We start from the raw sequence: 27,141 nt of genomic DNA, 5'->3' as shown, positions 1-27,141 counted from the left end.
ACCTCGTTGCACCTGTTTACAAGCACACAACATTGTCATGTACTCCTAGAAGAAGTTATGGTCAAATATAAAGTTGCATAATCCCCCCCATATGTTCATACTCAAGGTATATACGTTCCAAGAGTTTTGGTGCGTAATCTCTTTCACTTTACTTTATTTACATATTATTAAACTTGGTGATGACTCTCAAACCATAACATAATCAAACATCATAATTATCCAAACAATTAAACATTCCAATTTTATTCTTGAATAATTAGTGACTACATAATATTTAATGTTGAACCCTTTTTAAATCTACCTCGGTGTCAAAGACACCTTAAACGCGTAATGCGCCAAAATTCCTATCCCTCGGTGTTAGAAACACCTTAAGTGTACTAAAGCACCAACATATATTTTATTCCTCGTGTACATAGACACTTACATAGCTCATTTCTCATACTTATAGCATCAATAAAAATTATATATATGAACCATAATAAAATTCCTTTTTAATATTCCAAACCAAATTAAAATGCTAATGAAGATGTTCCAAATCAATAAAATTCCTTTTTAATATTCCAAACCAAATTAATCTTAAGGAATGACATCATAGTAATGCTAATGAAGATGTTAAAAAAAAAAATTAAAACGGAGATTAAGTATAAATCTTCTTATCAATTTAATTAAACACAAAAAAGCCAAATAAAACCACATCATCATCGGACCAGAGATATAATATATCCCTATAATATTTTATTGTAACCAACCATCGATCCAATATTTTATTGTAACCCTTTGACATGTTATTTTTATATTGTGTTGCTATATTTTAATGTAATATCCAAGTTTAATAACAAAATGATGTTTACTCGGTATTGGGAGTAAAAAACAAAGGTAGAATACAAAACTATAGTAAGGCTAAAATTGTCCAACTATTTAACATTTTTGAAAATATATCGATATGGATATCTTTAGAAAGAGCATTAAAAAAGAATTTCATTGGTATTTTTATAATAATTTTTTAATTTGTAATTTAAGAAACATTATCAAATGATATATTATTCAACACTTTAAAAAAAACCTCTCTCTCCATTAATGATTCTGACTAGGACATTATAATTTCTAGTAACAAATTTTGTTTATTAGTGTCATAATATAATTATTTAGTAACACAATAGTGGGATTAGTTAGTATGCATTAAATGCATGTTTGGCGCCTAACTTATATATCCCGCTGTACCTTGCTTTGTGGTGCAAAAACCCAAATAGTTTTCCCCCCTAATTTCTTGTCTCTTTTTTTTTTTGGCTTGCAATGTTGTGGTGATTTCTCATTGGAAGTTTATACATACCCCACATAAACCAAGTTTATGTGTAGCATCTCTCAAACATTCTCCTTTACGGCTACATTATTTGCATCAATATGCAGATTCTACTACTCCTCATAATCAGTCAACACCGCACTCTCCAGCCCACGTCCAAGGGCCCACTGTCACTCCTTTGGACCAGCAACTCCCTTTAGCCTATTCTCCTCTTACTCAACCTCAATCTTCCTCACATCAAACCTTGGGCATGTATCGTCCCCCTCACTTGCGGACCAGCCCACCAACCCCTTCTTTTCCCTCTCCCAGCCCTGCTTCTACTCCTCACATACCACAAGTTCACCGAATGACAACTAGAAGCCAACATGGTATTTTTAAACCAAACTTATGGTATAAAAACCAAGCTTTAAGCACTGCTACTACATCCATTTCTCACATTCCTCGTAATCCCATTCATGCTCTTAATGACCCAAATTGGAAAGAGGCTATACAAGATGAATTTAATGCTCTTATTGAAAATAAGACTTGGGATCTAGTACCTCGTCCTTCTAATGCTAATGTCATTCGTTCTTTGTGGATTTTTCGACATAAAAAGAATTTATGACGGTTCTTTTGAGAGGCATAAAGCCCGTCTTGTAGGTGATGGGAAAACACAGCGGGAAGGTATTGATTGTGATGAGACGTTTAGTCCGGCTGTGAAGCCGACTACTATTCGGGTGGTTCTCTCTATTGCTTTGTCTCACTCTTGGCCTATTCAGCAGCTAGATGTCAAGAATGCCTTTTTGCACGGAAAATTGAATGAAACAGTGTATATGTATCAACCAGTGGGGTTTTGGGATTCGACTCACCCTGATCATGTTTGCCTTTTGCGTAAATCTCTCTATGGTTTGAAACAAGCACCCAGAGCTTGGTATCAACGGTTTAATGATTATGTGGCTTCCATTGGTTTTACACATAGCAAATCTGATAATTCTCTTTTATCTATCATCGTGGTGCTGACATTGCTTATATGCTTTTGTATGTGGATAACATTATTCTCGCTGCCTCTTTAGATGCTCAACGATCTTCTACCATATCTCTCCTTAGCTCTGAGTTTGCTATGAAAGACTTGGGACAATTGAGCTATTTTTTGGGTATTGCCGTGTCTCGTGATAAAAATGGTCTTTTTTTGTCCCAAAGGAATTATGCTACATAGATTCTTGAGCGTGCTGGCTTGGAAAGTTACAAGCCATGTTCTACACCTGTTGACACAAAAGGAAAGTTAAGTGCCGATTCTGGAGCTCCTTGTGACGACCCATCTGAGTATCGTCGTTTAGCAGGTGCCTTACAATACTTAACTTTCACTCGGCCTGACATCTCATATGCTATTCAACAAGTGTGTTTGTTTATGCATGCTCCTCGAGTTGGGCACATGGCAGCTCTGAAACGCATCCTTCGGTATATTCAAGGTACGATTAACTTTTGCATGCATTTATATAAATCATCACCCACATCTCTCTTTTCATTTACGGATGTCGATTGGGATGGGTGTCCGGACACCCGTCGCTCCACCTCTAGTTATTGTGTTTCTCTTGGTGACAACTTGGTTTCATGGTCGTCTAAACGCTAACCTACGTTGTCTAAGTCGAGTGTCGAGGCTGAATATAGAGGTGTTTCTAATATTGTCTCATAATTTGTTGGGTTAGTAATTTGTTTCTCAAACTGCATTGTCCTATTCGTAAGGCAACTTTGGTTTATTGTGATAATGTGAGTGCGATTTATCTTTCTTGTAATCCGGTGCAACATCAACGCACCAAGCACATTGAGATGGACATTCATTTTGTTCGTGAGAAGGTTCAACGAGGTGAAGTGAGTGTTCTCCATGTTCCTACTTGGTACCAAATTGCTGACATCTTCACCAAGGGGCTTCCGCGCGTCCTTTTTGATGACTTTCGAGACAGTCTAAGCATCTGCAAACGTCCTGCTCCGACTGCGGGGGTGTGTTAGATAATATATTTTTGTAATTATATATTTTGTATTATTTTAGCTAATTACTATGTTAGCCTTAGTTAACCCTAATTACTCTTTGTATATAATATTGTTTTGGAGAAATGAAAAAGGCACAACAATCATTTCTATCACTAACTACAACCATCGGAGTTGCTCTTAGTACATAATTTGGCAACAAAAAATAAATAAAATAAAAATCACTTATGGAAGAGTTGAAGGGTTAGTAGAAAATTTGAGGAAAAAAAAAGGAAAAATTGAAAAGAATAATCCCACCTTTCCTCAATCTGCTCAAAACGAGCCTACCTTTGAGTATTTAGAGAACTAGTCTACCTTTGTCCTCTATTTTCCCAAAACAAGCCCTTGATTGGTTTTTTAAGTTAGTAACCGGTTTTAGAAGGTGACTACCACATGTCACCTTCTAATTGGTCCAATTTTTTTAAAAAAAAATACTTAAAAAAAACTGATCTCTCTCCTTCGTATCCCAGCCACTGCCACTGCCACTGACGTCCCTCTCCCCTCCAGTTGCCTCCCATACCCTTCCCTCTAGCCACACTGCCGATTCTCCCCCTCCGCCTGCTTCTGCTGCCATCTCCCCAGCGACAACCACTCCTCAACCACCTTCATTCACCCTGAATCCCACCCGCAACCTCTCCAAAACCACCCGTAAAAACCTTTACCCACCCCTTTCACACTACCTCGCCGCCCAAACTCACCCAAAAAACCACCAACCCACCACCTTAACTTTACCTCCACCACTCAAAAGCCCCACCCAAAGAACCCACTCAATAAAACCGTTAATTAAGGTTTTTATTTTAAACATGAATGTAGTTAACTAGGATACGGAGGAGCGAGAATTGTAGTTAACATGAATGTAGAGACAATTTAGACAAAAAAATTTTATTTGGGGGTTTGTAAATTGCTTGAGGCGACTTAGGTGTTGCTGCTGTTATTTGGTGCGGTTGTTGCGGCTTGCGGAGTTGGCAGAGATAGTCTGTGCGGTTCAGTGGTAGTGCTGGGTGAGTGCAGCAGGTGGGTTGTGGGTGTGAAGGTTTTGTTATTAATTGAGGTTGATGGTGGTCGGAGATGAGAGGTGACGGTGGTGGCTGATGCTGTTAATTGGTGGTGTATTGTGAGAAGGTGGTGCAGTGGCTTTGGTTGCGTTGAGGAGAGGTGCGACTGTGCGAGGAGTGAGGGATGGTAGTGTTGGTGGTGACAGGGAATGCAGGTGGGAAGAGGGTGGTGAGGTGGATGAAGAAGTTTTTTTTTTAATAAAAAAATATAACCTTCTCAATATATAGGTAAAAGGTAAAAATGCTTGTTTTGAGAAAATAAAGTGCAAAGGTAGGCTCGTTCCTAGAATAAGTTAAGGTGGGCTCGTTTTAAGCGGATTGAGCAAAGGTGGGATTATTTATTTCAATTTCTCCTATAAAGGAAAGAATAAGATGAAAGATCTAAGAGCAACTCCAGTGGTTGTAGCTAGGGACTTGCTTGCAATTTTAAATAGTCCCTAACTACTAGCTTGACCATTGGAGCAAAAATATGTAATCAGCTTAGTCAAGCAAATTAGCTTTGCCAAGCTAATTTGCTTGAAAAAAACTTGCCAAAAAGAAAATGCTAAAAGTCAATTAGTAATTAAGATAAAAATAATAAATTGATAATTTAGATAGTAAGCTAATAGCTAGCCATTGGGGATCTAACTAGCTATAAACATAATTAGCTTGAAAGCTTATGTGGCATGACAAGATAATTTGACAATTAGCTTACCATTGGAGTTGCTCTAATATGGTTAGAGTTATGAGAAAGGTTATGGAATTTAAAAATAAAGAGTTAAAAAGCCATCTATAGGTAATTTATTAATGTTTCCCAAAAAAATTAAAAATAAAAAAAAATAGAAACCAAACTCTATGTTAAGAAAATCAAACTTGTAACCCTCTATATCATATCTATAGCCAATAAAATTTCAACAATAACTTAAGGATAGACCCGTTTCTGAGATTTAGGTGGCCTAGGGGCGGATTAAAAAATGAGGCCCTAATTGACTAACGATTGAATTTATTAGCGGAAAATATTGGGTATGCAAAAAAAAAATATAAAATACTTTATTTAATTCTATGAAATTTTATTAGATGCTAGAAGTAGAGCCGAAAAGTCCAAAAGTCGTCAAATATTTAAAATTCAGTCTCGCATTCCCGATTGCACTATTTATCAAACAATGTAGAATGAGCAACACTTACAAGGCTACAACATCATAAATTTTAATAGGACAAATTAAAAATTCAGTACAATTGAATAATAGATTTATATATATTATTAAAAATTCATGAAGAGCATTAAGCAACAACTAACGTCTCACATTTGATGATTCATGATCATTTATCATAATTAAAACAAAATTAGGATTAATTGACAAAATATTAATTTGACATATTGATGATTCATTCATAAATCAAATATTATAATTCGAATAAATTAATACTCCGTATTGCAGAAATTTCTCATGTAAAATTGAATAATTCATATATTAAATAACTTTAAATTTCCGGAAATAAAATTAAATTAAAGAACTAACCAATGACTTTACTACTTTGGGATAATGGCAGGCTCGTTTCTGAGTTCATCTTGGAAGTCCGAAGTCAAAATCCATAAAAAAAAAAAAGGTGAAAAAAAAATAGAAATAAATACAAAAAAGTGGTTAATGAAATTGATATTTGAAGAACAATTGAAATACTATTACTCTTGTAGTATAATTTATAGGAAAAATCGTAGATTTTAATCACGTTAAAAATTGATTGCAAAGAACAACCTTTATGGAAAAAATCATATCTAGAGAATTGATTTGGGAAGGAAAAATCAGAAAATCAAAGATAAAGATAGAAATGAATTGATTTCAAAGATGGGGAATGAAGCATATACGAATGAATATGGTTACATTATGGGAATTAATTTGAGAGAGTCAACTTCCCCAAAATGGAGCTATTTCCTAGGAAGAATAATAATGTGGGTGGATAAGTGGATTATTAAGGGTATGAATTCCCTTCATTACTCTACTGCTAAACAACGCTCACATTTTTATCGAAATCGCCCACATTTTTATGTAAACTTCCAACATTACCCTTTTCTTCCTCTCTCTCCTAACACAACCACCACCGCCCGTCACCACCATTGCACCGTCGCCACCACCGCCAACATGACGGACAGTGATAGCGGCAGGCCATGTACTCCGCCGGATCCACTTCGCGAGGTAATTTATTTTCGCCGAAACTCAAACCGCCCAAAAAAAGTGGTCCACCGTGGTCAAACTGGGCAAACCGGGCGGTAAAACCGTGCAATCCGGGCGGTCCAACCACGGTCAAACCGTGTATGGTCAAACCGCCTGGACTACACGGTTTGACCGTGGTTGGACCGCCCGGATTGCACGGTTTGACCACGGTTTAACCGCCCGGTTTGTTTTTTTTTATTAATATTGTTTTTATTATTATTATTTAATTGTTATTATAATTATTATTATTATTATTATTATTATTATTATTATTATTATTATTATTATTTCATTGTTATTATTATTATTATTATTATTATTATTGTTGTTGTTGTTGTTATTATTATTATTACTATAACTATGATTATGATTATTATTGTTGTTATAATTATGATTATTATTATTTTGATTATTATTTTAATAATATTTTGTTGGGATGTTGAATAGGCATCACTGCCGGATTATGGTGGCGATGGCATCGACTACAGTTCATATTTTATAACGTCAATGATCTTCCCGACTTTTGAAGAAGCATTTGAATGGGCACAAAACATTTCCATACGTTACGGCTTTTTCCTTACAAAGTCTTCGTATAAGAAACAACGAGATGGTCGACCGGTCAAGTATCTTAAGTGCGATCGTGGCCATAGAAACACAACCGAAGATAGAAATATGGAGAATGTTGTACGGAAAAACACGAAAAGAAAGGGTGTTAAGTGTCCATTTCGTATCAAGGTCACATGTATGGTGGACGATCAAGGGTGGAAAATCATTCCTTCATCAGGTTTGCATGGCTTGCATAACCACCCAATGATGGTATATCGAGAGGGTCATCGGCAAGTGAGTGGTCTAAGTCCAGCTGCGAAGCAACTGGTTAGTCAAATGAGTTCAGCATGTGCTAAACCTAGTCACATAATGGCGGCAGTGAAAGATGCGTTTCCCACTGAGAACCCTAACATGAGACACATCTACAATTTTAGAAGTCGTGTTAGGGTTGATGCTAGTGAAGGGAGAGATGTCGTCAACCAGTTCCTTCACTTGGCCAATGAGCGCAAATACGTTAGTTGGGTAGCTGCTGACCCCGACACACGTGTTGTCACCCACGCCTTTATGGCACATCCAGAGATGGCGAATATGTTACGAACATATCCACATGTCATAGGGATGGATTCCACTTACAAGACAAACAGATACAACATGCCGTTTTTCGAGATTATTGGGATCACACCGACAAATCAAAACTTTTTGATCGCGTATGCTTTAATGAAGACAGAGTCCTATGAGAGTTACAAGTGGGTCTTGGAGAAATTGAAGTTGTATATAGGTTTTGAAGTGACTCCTAAGGTGATACTAACTGATCGAGAGTTGGGACTTATGAAGGCGGTGAAAGAGATATTCCCAAACACAGCTAACTTTCTATGTAGGTGGCACATCAACAAAGATGTGTTGGCCAAGGTATACCATTTGTGTAAGAAAGACATGGTGACTGCCGAGAAATTTAGGAATGGGAGGTGGTCAAAAATCATGAATGCGACAATTGAGGATGAATATGAATTTGAGTTGCAACAAATGAAGGATACTTGGGGAAGGTCAAAGCATACCATTGTGGATTATGTGAAAAAAACTTGGCTTGTGCACAAGAACAAGTTTATTCCGGCTTGGACAAATAAGGTGCTGCACTTTGGCAACGTGAACACGTGTAGGGTGGAGAGTCAACATTCTGTGCTTAAACAGTGGCTCGGAAGCTCCAAAGGGTCAATGGATTCTATCTTCAACCGTGTACACCGCGCCACTGAGGGTTTGCTTATTCAAATTTGTCATCATTTGGAGGACTCCAGACGATGAATTGGAGTGGAGTATAGGGGAATGCCCTTGCACAATCTCAGTGGCTATGTTTCCTTCCATGCTCTCAAAATTCTTAAGCATGAGGTGAACAGGATGAGAGAGTTATCTGATGATGTGTACGAGCGTTGTGGTTGTGCGATGTTGATAACACACGGACTCCCATGCGCTTGTACTATACACACCTCGATTCATGGTGGTACGGAGTTGTATTTGGATCAGGTCCATCCTTTTTGGAAAACCCTAGTCATTGGAGACGGTGTTGACATTCCTATCTTTGAGGATGAGTTGGAACAGGACACGACGCAGTTTAGATCCCTGGTTGATGAGGTACTACTTCGTGATGCCAGTTTTGTGCGAAGTGTGAACCGAGTGTTGTTTGCGGAGCTTTACCCTGAAGATGTAGATTATGAAGAGCCCGAGATAAATGAGACAACTAGGGGTCGACCACAAGGCCAACAGTGGTCCTCATCTACCAGGCGTGATCCAAGTGGCTTCGAGCATATTCCGGGCGGTCGTAGTCGTGGTCGTGGGCGAGGTCGCGGCCGAAGTAGGGGTCGTGCTACTTCTACATCTAGCTCCGGACGTGGTCGATCACAATCATCAGTAAACATGGAAACGCCTTCTGGTATATGCTTTATTATTATTATTATTATTATTATTATTATTATTATTATTATTATTATTATTGTTGTTGTTGTTGTTGTTGTTGTTACTTGCTATTATTATTATTATTATTATTATTATTATTATTATTATTATTATTATTATTATTATTATTATTATTATTTTTATTATTATTGTTACTTGCTATTATTATTATTGTTGTTGTTGATGTTGTTGTTAATATGTTTTACATTTAATTAATTCTTTTGGAATTTAATTAGTGCGGACGTTGTCGGGTTTTTATAATGCTAAAATACTTTCCTGGTGATTATTACAGGTAGTCAGATGAACATCGATGATTTTTTATACGTCGATCATTTTCCGAAATTCATGTTGCCGTTTTTGGAAGGTTGGCTTGACCCGATAGGTGACGGAAATTGCGGATTTCGATGTGTTGCAGATTTCTTTTTGGGTGACCAGGAGCAGTGGATGTTGGCCAGGACTATGGTTGCAAACGAGGTTGCCGTGCATCCTAACCTTTACTCTCAAATTTATGCTGATCAACTGGAGAACGAGGTTCATCGTATCAGATGGACTGGTGGGAGATGCACAAGTGAACATTGGATGGTAGTGTTTCAGGACTTGTTTCCGATCGCTAACTTATTCAACACTGCCATTATGCTTTTCGGTGCTGGCGTAGATGGAATAGGTGTGTATCCATGCATCACTGTGCTACCATGGAGTGCCCCGTCACTGCCACGGGCCCATATAGGGAGGTTGCACTCCTCACAGTGGCAAACTATCACTATGTTCGATTGGACATGTCACCTAATTTTCCAGTCCCTCCTGTAGCAGGTTTTTGGTACGACGTGCGCGATTTTAGTGTGCAAGACTGGGATCAACGATATGTAGGTCGGATAGCAACATGGCATACTTTAGCTACAAATTAGTGATAGAACTTTGCAATGTTTAGTTGTAGAACTTTGCATAGTTGTAGAATTAAGCAATGTATTATGCAAATTTAAATTCAAATAATAAATTTAAAAAATTTTACAACATAACCTAAAACAATGAAGTTAGTTTCTAAATAAGAAAATGAAATCAACTACATCCTCATCATTGCGTCCCACGCCGCAATAAGCTCCTGGGCCTCAACCACTATCTGGGTAATCTCACCGCCGCTATAAGCAATGAATCGTCGTATAACATGCATGGAGCGACCCATCTACTGTAAAAAATACAAAAAATAATCAGTACCAATATTAAGTTGCACAGTAATCTATGGAAAACAAGTAACAAATACTTACGTAATCAGTGTTCGTCCTCCCTGGAATTGGTGGGGGGGCAAGTACCGCAGTATCACTGATAAGCCGAGGATGGGAGTACGTGTAAAACCAGAACAATTAGTCAGGTGTGCATGTGGGCTGTCCATCCAATAGTGGTGGATGGAACGACAGGCCGAAACAGCAGCTCCCAGGACCAAACTTATCCCATAACCCCTGACCTTGAAAAGTAACGCTATACGACCGGACATTAGCAGGTCTGTACGCGCTATCAGGCCTAAAACCGGGCCGCGGTATGCCCTGCACATGAACAAGTTGCCGTAAAACCCTATCTGGGTTATACGGCTCGACGATGTCCCGAAACTGTATACATCCCATGTACGTGGTTCTCGGGACGTCCTGTGCGGGGGTAAGTGTATAGGGCCTTCAGTTAACCTGCACACGCAATCATAAGAAGAATGTTACATTAGTTGTGAAGACGTTAAATAATAATATAATATACGCAAGCTAAGTTCACATACTACCTCAACATCAGTCATCTGATCAAGTCGGGTACGGAAAGATATAAGTCGCTGGTGATCCCTCGACTCTGAGCGTGGATCCCACATCGAGGCCTGTGCCTCACCTGGCTGTACCACTAAAGCTCCCTGACAAGGCCGAAAACATGGGAAGTACTCGTATATCCACGCCTGTAGAAGCGTGAGACAACCTCCGATAGCCTTACACTCAATACGGGAGGCGATACCCAACTGCCAATACAGGAAAGCAAGTGTAGCTTACCCCCAAGAATATTGGTGAAGATCGTCATAAGACTTCTTCACCTCTAAAATGCAGGAGGGAAGAAGGCGGTGACCACTCTTGTCAACGAACAAGGTGCTACCAAGTAGTGTGACAAAGAAACCCATGAACTCAACGTTTGGGACACGATCGAACAACTTGCACCGTTCATAGATGCTAGTCACCGCTACAGCACCGTTCTCCCAAATAGCTTTCGGCTTCACCAAAAGCTCATCCCTACTCAGCCCCAACAACTCCTGAAAGTCAACCTAGAGAGATGCACTATCGCTAACCATGTCAACCAAGTCACCCTCAACGGGGATCCCCAGAATATAAGCGACGTCGTGTAGCATGATCGTCATCTCACCAAATGGGAGATGAAAAGTGTTCGCATCCGGCTGCCACCGTTCAACGAACGCAGAGATTAGAGGCCAATCAATGTGGAAATGCATGATAGACGGCAAGTGCTGTAGTTCAGTGACACTAAGGCATGCACGTAAATCCGCACTCAGCTCTGTCTCCCATTCCTGCAACAACCTACACCACTGAATCCTACTGTGGCACCTCAACGGATCATGATCATCCCCGACCCAAACACGAGAAGCAACGTGAGCTGCATAGCTAGGGATAAGACTGCCATCAGCTGGACCACCTGGCATCGCCTCGTGAACAAGCCAAGACGTATCTGAGTCTCGAGAACCACGAGACCTACGAGTACGGTCGGTGCTCGAAGTCGTAGTCGTAGAACCCACAAACGTCCCTCCTCTACCTTTCCTCACGAAAATCCCAAATGACGACTCCCCGTGCTCGAATCCTCCTCGCCCACTCTCGGAAGTCGTGGCATCCTCCGTGTCATCATGATCAGAATCATAATCATCCATGACCTGCTCTAGCTCGTGCTGAGCATCCGAAGGCCAACCTAGGACATCATCCGCCGTGCGAGAAGCTGCCCTCTCCCTCCTAACAGAAGCATCAACACCACGAGATCGAGTATGTCGAGGACCCGATCCTTCGACACGTGTGAACTCGATATTTAGCCTTCTAACGTTTTGTGGCTATTATTTAATAAAAAAATGTAATACAAATAATTAATACTCAATTCTATAAATCTAATTAATATTCACTAATAATAAAAAATTACATTATTTTATTTTCCTAAACATAAATCTAATTTATAATCACTTAAAATAAACAATTACATTATTTTATTTTCCTAAACATAAATCTAATTAATATTCACTAATAATAAACAATTACATTATTTGATTTCCTAAACATAAACATAATTAATATTCACTTAAAATAAACAATTACATTATTTGATTTCCTAAACATAAATCTAAATCAATATTCACTAATAATAAACAATTACATTATTTGATTTCCTAAACATAAATCTAATTAATATTCACTAATAATAAACAATTACATTATTTGATTTCCTAAACATAAACATAATTAATATTCACTAATAATAAACAATTACATTATTTGATTTCCTAAACATAAATCTAATTAATATTCACTAATAATAAACAATTACATAATCTTAATTTTCCTAAGCATAAATCTAATTAATATTCACTAATAAAAAAAATTACATTATTTTATTTTCCTAAACATAAATCTAATTTATAATCACTTAAAATAAACAATTACATTATTTTATTTTCCTAAACATAAATCTAATTTATAATCACTGAAAATAAACAATTACATTATTTTATTTTCCTAAACATAAATCTAATTAATATTCACTAGTAATAAACAATTACATTATTTTATTTTCCTAAACATAAATATAATTAATATTCACTAATATTAAACAATTACATAATTTTATTTCCTACACATAAATCTAATTAATATTCACTTAAAATAAACAATTATATTACTTAATTTCTTAAACATATTTCTAATTAACATTCACTTAAAACAAACAATTACATAATTTTATTTCCTAAACATATTTCTAATTAATATGCACTTAAAATAAACAAATATATAATTTTATTAATATGCAAAATAAATATATAATTAAATTAATTTTTTTTTAATTACGTAAACCGCCCAAGTAAGACGGTTTAACCACGGTCAAACCGCCCAGGCAATACGGTTTGACCGTGGACAAACCGCCCAGAAAATACGGTTTGACCGTGGTCAAACCGCCCAAACTATACGGTTGAACCATGGTCAAACCGTATATCCTGGGCGTTTTGACCATGGTCAAATCGTCTAACTTGGGCGGTTATACCACGGTTGAATCGCCCAGACAAGGCGGTTTGTGTATTTTTCTGGCGAAAAAAAAAATACCTGCTCCGCCTGGGCTGCGTCCTCCTCCCTCGCGCGTGCTGCGTTCCTCGACCGTGGCTTTTCGGCAGTTATGGGCGGTGGTGGTGGTGATATTGAAGTGGTGGACCTTGTGGTGGTGGTTGTAATGTGCGGTGGTGGTGGTGATTTAAGGTGGTGAATGTTGTTTTGCGGCGGTAGCGCGGCAATGGTGGTGTTGGTTGGTGGTGGTGATTTTAAGTTTTCTTGAGAGGTTTTAAGTGAGGAGAGAGAAAGAGGTGATGTTAGAGAGGGAAAGAGTTTAGAATTTTGAGTATGGGTAAGAACGTAAATTCAGTCCTAATATGTGGGCGATTTTGATAAGAATGTGAAGCGTTATTTAACAACTCCCATTCATTAACTTACAACAAGGAAACGTTACATAAAAAGTTTTGTTTTTTTTTTTTTTTTTTTTTTTTTTTTTTTTTTTTTTTTTTTGTTGTTGAATTAATACAATACTAAGTACTCTGTATATGGGTTTCGGATTTTGGGGCCTAGGCGAGTACCCCGACTGCCCCGGGGCAGATACGGCCCTGCTTAAGGAGATCAGTACTATATATCCAAACTATCTGCAGGAGCCAAATAACAAAAATATGGGCCGCGGAGTTGGGTAACAGGGATCGGGCCGAGCCCCCCTTAGCTTCACCCTTGATTATGTGTTATGCATGGTGTTTCTAATTAGGTGCAAACAAATAAGATTCGAAACGAGGATAACATTACTCTTCGTTCTTCTAAAGATTAAGTGGATAGACCAATGAAGGATGTAACAAAATCAACATGTTATACAAATTGCTTATAAATTCTCGGAGTTGAATGGAACTAAACCATGAAAAGTGGATGCTTATCATTTACACTTCAGACGATCTATTCGAGTACTCTTGAACCAATGCCCCAAAGAGTGACTTCCTCTCGAGGAGACGAGATGGTGCATCAAATTCCTTTGCCAATCCTGTCCAGTAAAAACAGGTTAGAATTCCTTTTTATGCCAAACACAGATGTGCTTAAAAACCAATCTTAGTCACAGAAACATACTTCTTATAAGGTAGTTAAAATTGGAATCAAGTAAAACAATCTTTGAAGAAAAAAACAGATAGCCAAATCATCAATATGATCATTACTCATTAGTCAATCGATTTCTAGAAGAAAATCCTAGCATTATGTCATACTATGTATATAGTAATGAAATAGAGCGAATTCCATAGAAGTGATAGAACGATTGACAAAGAAATGAAGAGAGTTACCTGCATCGATGACTAATACTCTGTCACAATCCATTACAGTGGGTATTCTGTGAGCAATGGTAATTACAGTACATTTTCTGAAGTCCTCTCTAATGATCTTTTGAATCGTAGCATCTGTTTGGGAATCAACGGAAGCTGTAGCTTCATCCATGAACAAAATACGGCTTTTCTTGAGCATGACTCTCCCTAAGCACATCAGCTGTCTTTGACCAACACTCCAATTTTCTCCTTCTTCCGTTACTACAAACAAATAAAGAGTAACTCAGGTTCGTCCAATCATCCTATGCACATTTTTCTCTAACTGGCAGGTATACGCAATGGAGTATTTCTCAGAAAAAGATGGAGAAAGAAAAACCTGGAGCATCAAGCTTTTCTGGCTTTGCTGCAACAATATCCTTAAGTTGGCAACGTTCCAGGCTCTAAAAACACAAATGGTCTGTTAGTTTGATTAAAAACATAACGAAATATTAGTAGGCCAGCTACTTTGGTTAATACTACAACACAATCACTAAATAGTTCAATTCATAAACTTTGATCAGAACAATTTTAGTTTCTATAATCTGGCTCATGTCATGTGACAAAGTTTTACACTGGTTGTCATTGGCCTATTGTAACCCTCCTCCTTCATCCAGGTTTGGGACTGGCAGCGGGAAACCCACTAGCGGAGTTTTGTTAATCTGGCTCTCTAGTAAAAATACCCCTTCTGGACATATTTACTTCTCGCATGCATATCTCGTACTTGTGATGACATGATTTTGTAGTAGTTTACACATATATTTTCACCCCATCATCTAGTTTAAGTTGTGGTACATTAGTATATGTAACTACAAATTTCAAACATGCTGAAGATTATATTAAATGCTTGGTGTATACTTATATTCTATATCATTTTGATGTGATTACTACTTAGCAAAGGAATATTAGAGAGGATAAATATATATACCTTCCATATCTCTTCCTCGGAATAAAGCCCAAGTGGATCCACATTGGTTCTCACCGTTCCTTGAAATAGTACCGGCTCTTGTGGAATGATCCCAAAGTGAGACCTTAGATCATGCAGGCCAATCTTGCAGATATCGATGCCATCAATTATTATATTCCCTCCACAAGGTTCAACTAGCCTGAAGAATACTTGTATCAGGGTGGACTTCCCACTCCCAGTGCGACCAACAACCCCAATTTTCTCGCCTCCTCTGATGCCAAGTGTGATACCTTTTAGCACTAATGGAGTGTTTGACCGATACCTTACCTGTTCATAATTGCAGGACATTCATTCATGTGGTAAAATCAACATAAAAGAACAAGAAAATACAAGAGCCTAAAATGTAAATACCACATATAAACTCCTTTATTCCTAGTAATTTCAACTTTTTTGCTCTGGTGTGGATTACTAAGTTAAGGCTGGCTATGCGATTGGCACACTTTGTCCCATAAACAAAAAAAATACGACTCAAATAACACAAATCTATACATTGAAATCGAAAGAGGAACTTCTTCAGGACATTCCAAAATACTAATGAGAAATTTGACTTGGGAAGGATTGAGATCAAATATTAAGGGTGACATGTCGTAAGAAGTTAGAGCTTACTTGTAAGTCCTTTAGTTCAATGTTGCCATGAGTTGGCCAGTTTGGTAAAGGCTTGCATTCTTTGATCTCCCATGCTGCTTCAGATGGAACTTTGATGAACTGCTTCATCCTCTCAACCGAGACCATTTTATTCTCAACAAAGCATGTCATATATATCGTCCAAAACAGAACAACATTGAGAGTAAGCCCATACGAAAGAGAAAGACCTACGAACTCTGCAGCATAGTAAAGTTTACAATGTAAGTTTTATAAGATAAAAATTCACACTTAGAGTTCAATCTTCACTAAATAAGGCTAAGATCGATTTTGAGTTACTTTTACTTAGAACACTTGATGGGATTTTCTTAATTAGTGCTTGTATTACCTGGTTTGATAATACTGCTGGGCAAAAGAATCATGAACAAAGTGGAAAGACATAGGATTACACATCCGATGAACTCTAAGCGGAAACCTAGCCACTCATTTGCTCCAGTAGTGTGGAAATCCATCTTAAGGCTTGTGTTAAGCTTGTCAATATTATGCTTACAGAACAAGGCTTGCTTCCTGAAGCATCGGATTGTCATTACACCTGAAACTGTTTCTGAGAAATGATGGATGACAGGGGATTTTGTGATTGAACCTAATCGAGTCAGTTCACGTGAGTTGGCTAGGTAGTAACCCTGCATATATACATTCCCATAGATCTTGAATAAATATGATGTTTATCAAAGGAAAAAAAAAAAAAGCTGTTTTGAATGCAGAAACTTCATAGCAAGACATACCCGGTACCAAAGATTCAACCATATTGAGGGAACTAGGAGGATAACTGTTGGCCAGGCATATACGCATGTGACCACTAAGATGCTCACCAAATTGAAATACATTACAATTGTCATGCCCAAAAATAAGGGGATTGTTAGATCAAGATTGGTTTGATCAGTTGATGCCTGAAAAGAGTAAGATAATTGTTACCACTACATCAGAAACAGCAAGCTAAAGGAAATCACTAATCATATAGTATGTAATTATATAGATTGATGATGGGATGTAGGATGAGCTTACCCGATTTAGAATTCTTCCAGAAGGAGTAGTATCAAAAAACGACATTGGAGCATGTAGGATGCTACCAAGAATCTGGTTGAAGAAGCCCTGAGCAGTTTTAAGTCCCAAAAATGTTATAACAAAGGCTCTAGCAGTCACTAAGAGACATGATATAATCCCAACAATGAAATAGACCATAATGAACAAGCGAGGGGTAAAAGTATGATCTTCTGAAGTCTCATAAGCTAGCCAGTAATCACTACCGAACAATGATACAATCCAGAAGAGAGATACTAGTACCACTGCAGCCACTCCCCACCATCCGAAAGCTTCTGTAGAGTACTGCTTGTACACGTCTAGGCTAACCTGCCCAACTTCTCGTTCCTCATCTTCAATGAGCTTGGAAGTTCCTTTTTGAGAATTTGTTTTACTAAGAGATTTCTTCTCAGACTTGACTCTTTCTAGTGACTTGTTTTCGCTGATTGGAGATTTTGGTGCTTCTTCTTGCTTGTCCTCAGATGTATGTGAGCTTGTCTCTACAAGATCCATGGAGGTTTGATAGGAAGCCACAAGAGCACCAAAATCCAAGCCTGCTTCAAGAAGCTCATTGTATTTTCCAGATTGTACAATTGTTCCATCTCGCATCACCTAGATATTGCATTGCATACATCTTATAAATACAACACAACAATTCTTATGAACTTATTTGAAAGCAATACAACCGTACATAAAGCTTACAAATATATGATCCGCATTGTGCAAGAAGTCAACTTGATGAGTTACTAGCAGAACAGTTTTGTCTTTGAGAGCTCCCCTAACGCACTCCTGCAAGCATTAGTAAATTCAATTAGCTTTGTTTGAATGTGTTTGACTTGCATTTGATATAACATACATTCATATAATTATTTGACAGACCTTGAAAATATCTGAACCAGTATGTGCATCTACAGCACTGAAAATATCATCCAGAAGATATACATCATCATCCTGATAGATTGCTCTGGCAAGTTGGATCCTTTGCTTCTGGCCACCGCTCAGGTTGATACCACGCTCTCCAATCTCAGTCTTGTCACCAAATTCCATAATTTCCAAGTCTTTTTCCAAGCTACATACTCTAATAACTTCCATATATTTCTCTTTGTTCATTGGTAGACCAAATAGAATGTTTTCTTGAATTGTTGCATTCTGTATCCATGATGTTTGGGCTACGTATGCAGTGGTACCACACACTTTAACCTGCAAAATGAAAAAAGGAAAGAAAATCATACTTTAACACCTGGAATCATGTAACCTTTTAAAATGATTCATTATCGTCTAAGAGACTAAAAGGATGTTATTATAACTTGATTATATCCTCAAGGCCAACATTGCTTGATGCTTATTTTGAATTGAACAAGGATAACTATGTAAGTCAGACACTGCAGGGGAGGGAAATGACACAGTGACAGATGAATATTAAGATACGACAATTAAGGTACGCTTTTATTAATGCTAAACTGCTTGATGCTCTGTTATCAAAAGAATCGCTTGCATACAGTAAGACAACCGATAGCTACAAGAAGCTGCATATGAGCAAATCACTAGCTCATAAAACAGGCGAATTAACTTAAAAAAATATCTTGTTAACAATGCTACTGACTCTTTCTTAGAGGGTACAGTTGCTTGACACTTGTGCACAATTAAGAAATAAGATAACCACAGATAAAGGAAATTCCAGTAGAGTATAAAAGCATATCAATGACAGCATTATATTGGACATACCTTTCCAGAGATTTTGTGCATTTCACCTAATATTGCAGCTAATACAGAAGATTTTCCAGACCCTACAGTGCCAACAATGGCGGCCAATTCACCTTTCTTGACCTGAAGATTCAACCCTTTCAAGGTTTCTTCAGTTGCTTCATCATCCCAAGAGAAACTCCCTTGATTCACCTCCACAGCAATGTCACCTTGACACCCTTCGTCTCTCTCCACTGACCCTTCATTTAGTTCTAAGCTCATCAAGTAACCATCCAATCTTCCAAGTGAAATCATTGCCTGAGAAATCTGTATCAATGACTGAGGGAAGTTCCTGACTGGCTCCTGCACAATCTTCATTATCGTAGTTACTGTAAATACAGTGCCAGCATTGAGATTCTCACCCATCCAAACTGCAACTGCGAATGCAAGAACAGAAAGTGCAGTAGGGGTGCTCCAAAGCACACTCATATTTCCAGAAATAGTGTATGAAAACTTGGACAACCATCCAAATTCAAGCTCCCGGTAGGATTGAATTCTTTTCTGAAAATAGTCTTCCCATGCTTGAAACTTTATGACCCTCATATTGTTTATCATTTCATTTGTTGCTTTAAGCCTAGAGTCTCGGTTTTTCATGACTTGGTACTGAAAGACATTGCACTTCTTTGTACGTACCATCACGTATGCTAGAATCACAATGACCCCGATTAATGTTGCTATTGCTGAAACACCCATGTTAAAGTATAGCAAACCCAAGGCAGCAAAAAGTTGCAGGGGCATAAGCCAAATGGAATGCAACTGATTCATCAGATCACCTAGCTGTTGAGCATCAACCGCCATGTAATTCACTATTTGACCAACCCCGTGAGCCTGCCTCGAAGAGCAAGATAGTTTCAACCCCTTTTTATATAATGCAGTTATAAGGGTGGACCTTATGAGCAACCCAACTCTCTGAGTATGGAAATTGAAGTGATGGGAACTCAAGACTTCGACTGTTTTAGCAACTAAAAGGGTTATCACAAGGTAATATCCTTCATAAGGAGAGCTTTCGATTCCAGAAGTAAAATCGACAAAACTTTGAATAAGTACAGGACCAATATACATCACACAAAGCTTTATAAGTGCAAGAAAACCAGTGTACAAAACACTCTTCCAAAAGCACTTGAGCAAAGTAATTGCCACTGGGTGCTTTGTATGCTCACTCGGGTTAGGCCATTGTGATTCAAAGAGCTCCGACATCCTCTCAGCTAGATGATCAGGAGGAAGTGAAGGAACATCTTCAACCTTTAAAGGGTTCTTATACCCTTTATCCATCAAAGGGTTCATCCAAAGCCAAGTAGTCTTAGAAAACAAATTTGCCTTCCAATAATCACTTACATTAGTATCATCCTTAATCAGCTCATATAATTCTGTTCTTCCATTCAAACCATTTTCGGCCTCTTTAATAACTATAATCCCAGAAGATGTTCGAGAGGCAGCTATTAGCAGATAAAAGGAAAATGGAAGGCTTATCAAAGAAAACACATCATCCATATTTATATATGAATCCAACTCCTCAGAAACTGACACTATTCGAGTCAAACCCGAAATACTAAACACTAACACAAGCACAAACTGAGCAACCCAATAAATCCTAAGCGAGATAGGATGAAAAGTAGCATGAAATCTCTGTTCATGAACAACAAGAACAAAAATTGCTACTTGTGTTAAGGCTTGAACTACCCTAAACAGAATTTCAGTCTGTTTCCATGATACTAGCCTAGTAATTCCTTTATTATCACTCCCCACAAATGTCAATATGCTCAAAACAACATATAAAACAGCAAGTGAAGCAGATGAAATCAAGGAAATTCTGAACCATAAATTAATCTTGACATTAAATCTATTTTGGTTATTGTTTTCTAAGAGGGGTTTATTGATTGAAGAACTAGAAGTAACATTATTATTACTACTATTATCCCTAAAAATAAACTTTGAAATGAGTCTATAAATAACAAACAAGATCAAGATCAATAAAAAAAAGGAATCAATGGATGAAAAAACAAGTCTTTGAGGACATGGAGAGAAGAAAATGAATCTAAACCATTGAAAAACTTGCATGAAAGTATCTGAAGGTTGAATTATGTTGTTGTTTGAAGCTGAACATTGAAGCGTTGTGAGCCAAGAATCTGAAGACATGATTACTGGGTTGTATACTAGAGTAAGGAAATCACTCCAAAATTTTCCCATCATATTTTCCAAGTTTTCCCTACAAAATCAGAAGCTAAAAACAGGGAAATTAAAAGAATCAGAACTTTATAAGTTTATTTATGTATACTGTATGTCAATATTATACTGAGCATATCATAAATTTTTGATGTTGTGTGAACTGAACAATAGCAAGAAAGAAAGGAAGGCAAAAGAGGAGGGAAAAGTGATGAAAAGATTGATAACATGCTTACATTGTTAGATTTGTTACTCAGTAGTTTTGTTAATGGGAATAAAATAATAAAATCATATTTTAATGATTAATGAATGACCCTCGAGGTTCACGGGGTTGGGGTTGGGCCGTTGGGGTTGGGGTTGGTGCTGATTTCTTGTCAATGTTTGGACGTGTGCACAGTACACACTACCCCTCGCTTAGTTTAATACTCCCCCTAGGCCCTAGTCCCCTCGCTTTTAGTTCAGTAATAGAGGGGTATAAAGTATAAAGTATAAACTTAAAGGGATTTTTTTTTTTTTCTTTTTTGAGTAAAGGGGATTTCTTATTTATTTTTTTTACAGAAAGATTAAAGCTCCATTAATTAAGGGATAAAGTATCCGAAAGAACATACTCCCTCCATATTTTAATAAGTATTACAGTTTGACCGTTGTAATTTTAGGCAATTTTAATAGACTTAAATAAAATAAGAGATAAGTTGGGTAGTTGAAGTATTAAAAAATTATAAAAGAAAGATAGTGGGGTTAATAGTTTATTGAAAAGTAGTAATGAATGTAAGAGAGAAGATATAATAAAAAAAAAAGTAGTGGTGGGTTTAGGTGGGGACCAATAGATGTAGTTTTTTGCCAAAAAGGAAAGTGTAAACTTATTAAAACACAACCGGATTTGGTAAGTATAACACTTATTAAAACACGGAGTGAGTAAGGATTAAGGAGAATTTGTTTCGATTTGCATATTTTAACCTGTTTTGCACCAAATAGTGTTCGATTATAGTTTTGGAGGTCATTATGACCTTTATCGATTAAATTTTGAAGTCGTAATTTTAAAAAAAAAAAACAAAACAAAAAAAAGGAACACATATGCCGTAAACTAGCGTTTTATTTAGTAGGAAGTTATAGTAGAGAGTAAGGGCTAAATACAAATTTTTCAATTTTGAGAAACCTTGTATGTGTTTTCAAGAGATTAACCGATTAAAGTTGTCTTTTTAGCCAATAAAATAGGGATAAGAATGTAATTTATGATTTTCTCTTTCCTTTTTTTCACAATTCACTATTATTCCTATTTTTTCCCCTCTATCCTCTTTCTCTCTCCTTTTTTCACAATTTATTGTCAATCCTATTTTTCCCCTCTACCCTCTTTCTCTCCCCTCTAGCTATACTCCACCACCATCAACACTCCCTACTACACAACCACCACTACTCTGTCGTTCTAATCCCACGACCTAACACTGCCTTGCTGCTCCAAGTACCTGACAGTTAACAAATACTTTCCTATAAGGGGTACTCGCACCCAATTTACATATTATGCTACTAGGAAATATTTTGTTTAACTGCCCGGCTTGTTGCCACAAAGTGGCAATACCTCTGCAAAGCGACAACCCATTGAAGTAGCCTTTGAGCGTTCCCTCCACCATTGAAGCAACTTCTGAGTTAATTATCGAATTTTCAATTTTAAAATCTTGTGGCTTCACGTCCGGAAATGGCCGACGAAAATGGTTGGTTGGGCACATATAGTGTTGTTGGGTTATTATCTGAGATTTTAGTGAAGAAACTGTCATTATTACTGACATAGGGAAAAACTAGGTCGTTGACTAATCCTCCCTAAGCCAAACAAAATTGTAATCACTTAACAAACCTAAATACAAGTATAGGGGTAAGTCAAGGGTCGAACCCAAAGGAACAGTTATGTTCAACTACTTTCAATTGTGCTCCTAAGCTAGGTTGAAGTCGAGGGTGAAGAAGTAATATTAACAACTAACAAAACAAACAACCAAACAAGTAAAACACTAGAGAATGGAGATCAACAAGTAATCATGACAATTGCAACAACTTGGGAATAACATGCCAATCAATGGTTGTGAAGACTAATGAAAAGAACTATCAATTGGAATCAAAGAGCTATCTCTTAATCGTTAAACTAGTGGTCTCTACGAATAACAAACTAGGAGAATCACAATCCAAACCAATCGATAATTGCAATTCCTAAATCAATGGTCTGTATCATTAGAAATCACAATGCAATCTAGCATAATTCTCAAGGCCTAATCAAACTACACACACGCAAACTTTCATTAATCACTTTAATCTCAACAATCAACCAACACAATTCCCAAATTAATCACAATCAACCAACACAATTCCCAAATTAATCACAATCAATCAATCATACAAGTTTCACCCAATCCCTAGCCAAATAACTACTCAAGAATCATCATCTAATCAACAAACAACTAAGAAATCAATAATCAACAAAATATGAAGAACAATTACACTAATCAAGAGTCAAACATCAAAATCAAATCAACAAACATGAAATTAAACATAGCAATAAAATGAGATAGAGTTAGAAATCCTCATTGATTGATTATAGAGATCTTCAATACAATTATCACCTTGGATGTTCAATCTCTGAAAACCCCAATGAAATCTCTCACTTTCTCTCTCTAAATCTACTCCTAAACTGACCTAAAATTGGAGAGAGAAACTCTCAACTAAGCTAAGAATATGATCAAAATAATGTCTAAAAGTCCCTTACAAAAATTGGGTTAAATAGGTATTTATAAGAGGCGCGAAAACGAAAACGAGCGAAACCGGAAACAAGGGAGGGGCGCCCGCGCGAGCAGGGGTGCGCGCCTACGCACGTGGCTTGCGCGCCCACGCTCTTATGGGTTTCTTCGACTTCTTCGTAGCCTCGTGCGCTCGCAAATGGGTCTTCGTGGGTGCACGCAATATGTTCATGATAGTCATTAAGCATGGCAGATTCAAATGGACTTGACGGTGGGTTCAACACCGAGATTTCATGAGAGCGCGGCTTAAGAGCGCAAGAGCTAGAACTTGGAACATCCACTTCCTTGCATCTTGAGCTTTCCCAATACTATAAGTTTGCTCCAAATGCATCTTCCAACTTAGTAAGCCACCAATATCAAGACTCGAACCTCATACAATACCTACAACCACGAAAAGAGAGCAAATAAAGGAGAAAACACTAGAAAAACTATAAAAACACGAAATAAGAGAGAAAAGGTAAAATAAAGAGAAAATGCATAAAACTAAGCATTTATTAAAAAATAAAGCTATAAAAAGAAGGTAAAAACGACCTAAATACTCATCAAATGAGTGACATAAATGGTACTCATCAATTACATTTAGAAATCAAGAGGAAATAAAGAGGAAGAGGGGTGAGTCAGTAATATTTGAGAAACGACTTATGTTTCTCAATTGAGAAATTGGGGCTCGCTTGAGAATAAATCATAATTCTAAAGGTACCATATAGAATAAAAATAAGAAAAATGGGTACCAAATGGAAAAGCCAAAGTGCAATGGTACCAAATGGAAATTATGCCCCACTTTTCACATTTGTGAAAATTTATAAATTTATAACTTTGATTCAAGGGGTATTAGAGATTTAGAGCTATTTCATCATATAAGTAGGGAAATCTTTGTCATTTCATTTGTTTTCTTCCCCTTTCATAGAATTTTTTTTTTCAAAAAAGGTGGTTGCTTTACAAATTTTGTAAACCGACCTGATTCTTGGGAACGTCCTCATATTTTGCACTCTTTATAACTTCGACTTTGACCAATTAAGGTCATATGGGTATTTGTTTGATGGTCTTAACATATACTCCCTCCGTTTTTTTTTATTTGCATCACTTATTTTATCATTTTTCTCTCTTCTATGGTCCCCACTAAAATAATAAAAATATCTATCATCACTCATATATTTTCTCTTTCATGGTCTCATCTTACTTTTACTATAATAATTTATTCACCTACTCACAATATTATATTACTTTCCAAAAATTTTGTACAATCCAAAGTGATGCAAATAAAAAAAACGGAGGGAGTAGTTTATAATTTATACATAATGATAATCAAAGATATTATTTGGAAAAATTGTCAGGTTCTACCCACCTAATAGAACAACCACTCGCTTAAAATTATTATCTAAAAAACTACCCAAAAATTTAAAAAGTTTGACTAGAATTACCCATTTTGATTGTCCAACAACAAAGTCCGATGAGTGGGGCTCGCTTTCATTTTTCCTTTCAAAAGTTAAGCACAAAATGACGATTTACACAATTAGGAAGCCAAATAACTGAATTGAACATCAATTTAGAAACATTACATATTTCTTAATTAAAAATCAAAATTACTTTTCCTTTCTTCAATTGGCGAAATTTTAAGAAATAATTAACCAAAATTATCCAAACTATTGATGGTCTTCCCATTTTAATCCCAACTAAACTTTAATCTAGAATAATTCTAACTAATGAGGTGCTCTTCTCAAAATAGTCTCACTCGTTTTTTTTACCTTGTTTAACTGGTCACGTTGGTGATGTGTCAACTTCTTATAGGCTAAATTTTTTTTATTTTTTAAATGGGGTATCCTTGAAAGATTGGACCATTCCCTCCACTGCCGTTGTCTGCTCACCACCATGACCACACCTGACCATCTGCTGTTGTTTGCTCACCACCATCGAAACTCCTTGCCAAGCCAAGTCTGCGATGCCACCTCCTAACCCAGCCACCTCTCTGCACTACCACTGTATCCTTGTTCATAATTCCACATCATCTCCTCTCATTTGTCCTTGTTAGATTTCCTGCCTTCATCACCTGGCTTTTCCTCCACCATGAACGACCCCATCTTTTTAAAAAAAATAAATAATAATAATGTTGTGGGTAGTCCTCTACCCTTTACTCCGCCATGGACACCCCTTCTTTTTTTTATTAACTTGATGGCAGAAGTGGGTGGTTGGCGGCGTGGGGTGGTTTGCAGATGGTTAGATACGAGGGGTGCGGTGATGCAGTGGGGTTAGGTTGGGTGGCTGGTGGGGGTGATCAGTTGGTGTAGTTGGGTTAGGCTGGATGAGTTAGTGGTACAGTGGTCAACTGTGGAGAGTGTAAATAATGGCATGGTGGTGGTCAAGTGATGTGGAGAGGGGAGAGAGAAGGGAGAAGGGAGAGAGACAGTAAAATGACCCAAAAAAACATAATTACCGTTAGAAAGGTTATAGGTAAATGAGATTGTTTTGATAAGATATCTCAAGAGTTGGGTTTATTCAAAGTTAAATGTTAGTTGAGATTTAAAATGAGAAGACCATTTATAGTTTGGATTATTCTTGTTAGTTATTACAAATTTTAAGAATTTTGTGTTTTTAGGTTGAGAAGCTAAAAACAAGATGAGGTTAGTTGTTGTATACTAGGCTTAAGCATAAGTTTTGAAAGAAAAAATAAAATTCAGCCATATTTGACGAATTTTGTTGCCGGAAAATCAAATGGATAATACCACTCAAACTTTTTAAATTTAAGGAGTAGTTTTTTTTATAAAATTTTAAGCAAGTAGTTATTGACAAAATGACCTATTAGATTAATAGGTCTCGACAATTTTTCCATTTTTTTTTTACCAAAATGATGAATTGACATATGTGTCTACCAGACTATCATATTGAGGCATTTATTTTGAAACTAGGGGAGTATCAATATTACATGACGATATGGAAAATGATTTTAGAGCACGTTTGATACAATTTTCTTAAGGCTTAATTAGACCTCTCTGATTTTGTCTGAAGTTATTGAATTTATGAGAACTTATTGTATTTTTATTTTATTTTATTTTTTTTGAAAAAAAACTTATCTAAACTTTATACCTCTTGCTATTTGATCCCCAATTAGTATTATATACTCCTGGATCATGGTACTCCACACCCTATATACTTAAGTTATTTTGCCTAAATCTTACGTTATTTTGTTTA

The 27,141-nt window shown here is 36.9% G+C and overlaps 2 protein-coding genes across 2 annotated transcripts; one reads left to right on the top strand and one right to left on the bottom strand.

Moving 5' to 3' along the window:
• Window positions 1–8,414: 8,414 nt before the first annotated feature.
• LOC145581066 (uncharacterized) lies at window positions 8,415–9,946 on the top strand. The gene is made up of 3 exons (XM_081638136.1): window positions 8,415–9,018; window positions 9,334–9,705; window positions 9,837–9,946. The coding sequence occupies exons 1-3, from the start codon at window positions 8,415–8,417 to the stop codon at window positions 9,944–9,946; spliced, it is 1,086 nt and encodes a 361-aa protein (XP_081494262.1).
• A 4,132-nt stretch (window positions 9,947–14,078) lies between these two features.
• Window positions 14,079–21,420, bottom strand: LOC145582151 (ABC transporter C family member 4-like). Its single transcript, XM_081639166.1, has 11 exons — window positions 18,995–21,420; window positions 18,149–18,469; window positions 17,972–18,058; window positions 17,255–17,881; window positions 16,975–17,139; window positions 16,578–16,872; window positions 16,214–16,428; window positions 15,569–15,874; window positions 14,981–15,044; window positions 14,626–14,865; window positions 14,079–14,333 (listed from the first exon to the last, which is right to left on the bottom strand). Exons 1-11 carry the CDS (start codon window positions 21,200–21,202, stop codon window positions 14,233–14,235), a joined length of 4,629 nt encoding a protein of 1,542 aa, XP_081495292.1. The 5' UTR covers window positions 21,203–21,420; the 3' UTR covers window positions 14,079–14,232.
• Window positions 21,421–27,141: the final 5,721 nt, after the last annotated feature.

This window comes from Chenopodium album, chromosome 15, assembly GCF_948465745.1.
Source record: "Chenopodium album chromosome 15, dcCheAlbu1.1, whole genome shotgun sequence".
Lineage (NCBI taxonomy): Eukaryota > Viridiplantae > Streptophyta > Magnoliopsida > Caryophyllales > Amaranthaceae > Chenopodium > Chenopodium album.
The sequence above is the reverse complement of the archived record's forward strand: the minus strand, read 5'-3'. Positions and strand labels throughout refer to the sequence as shown.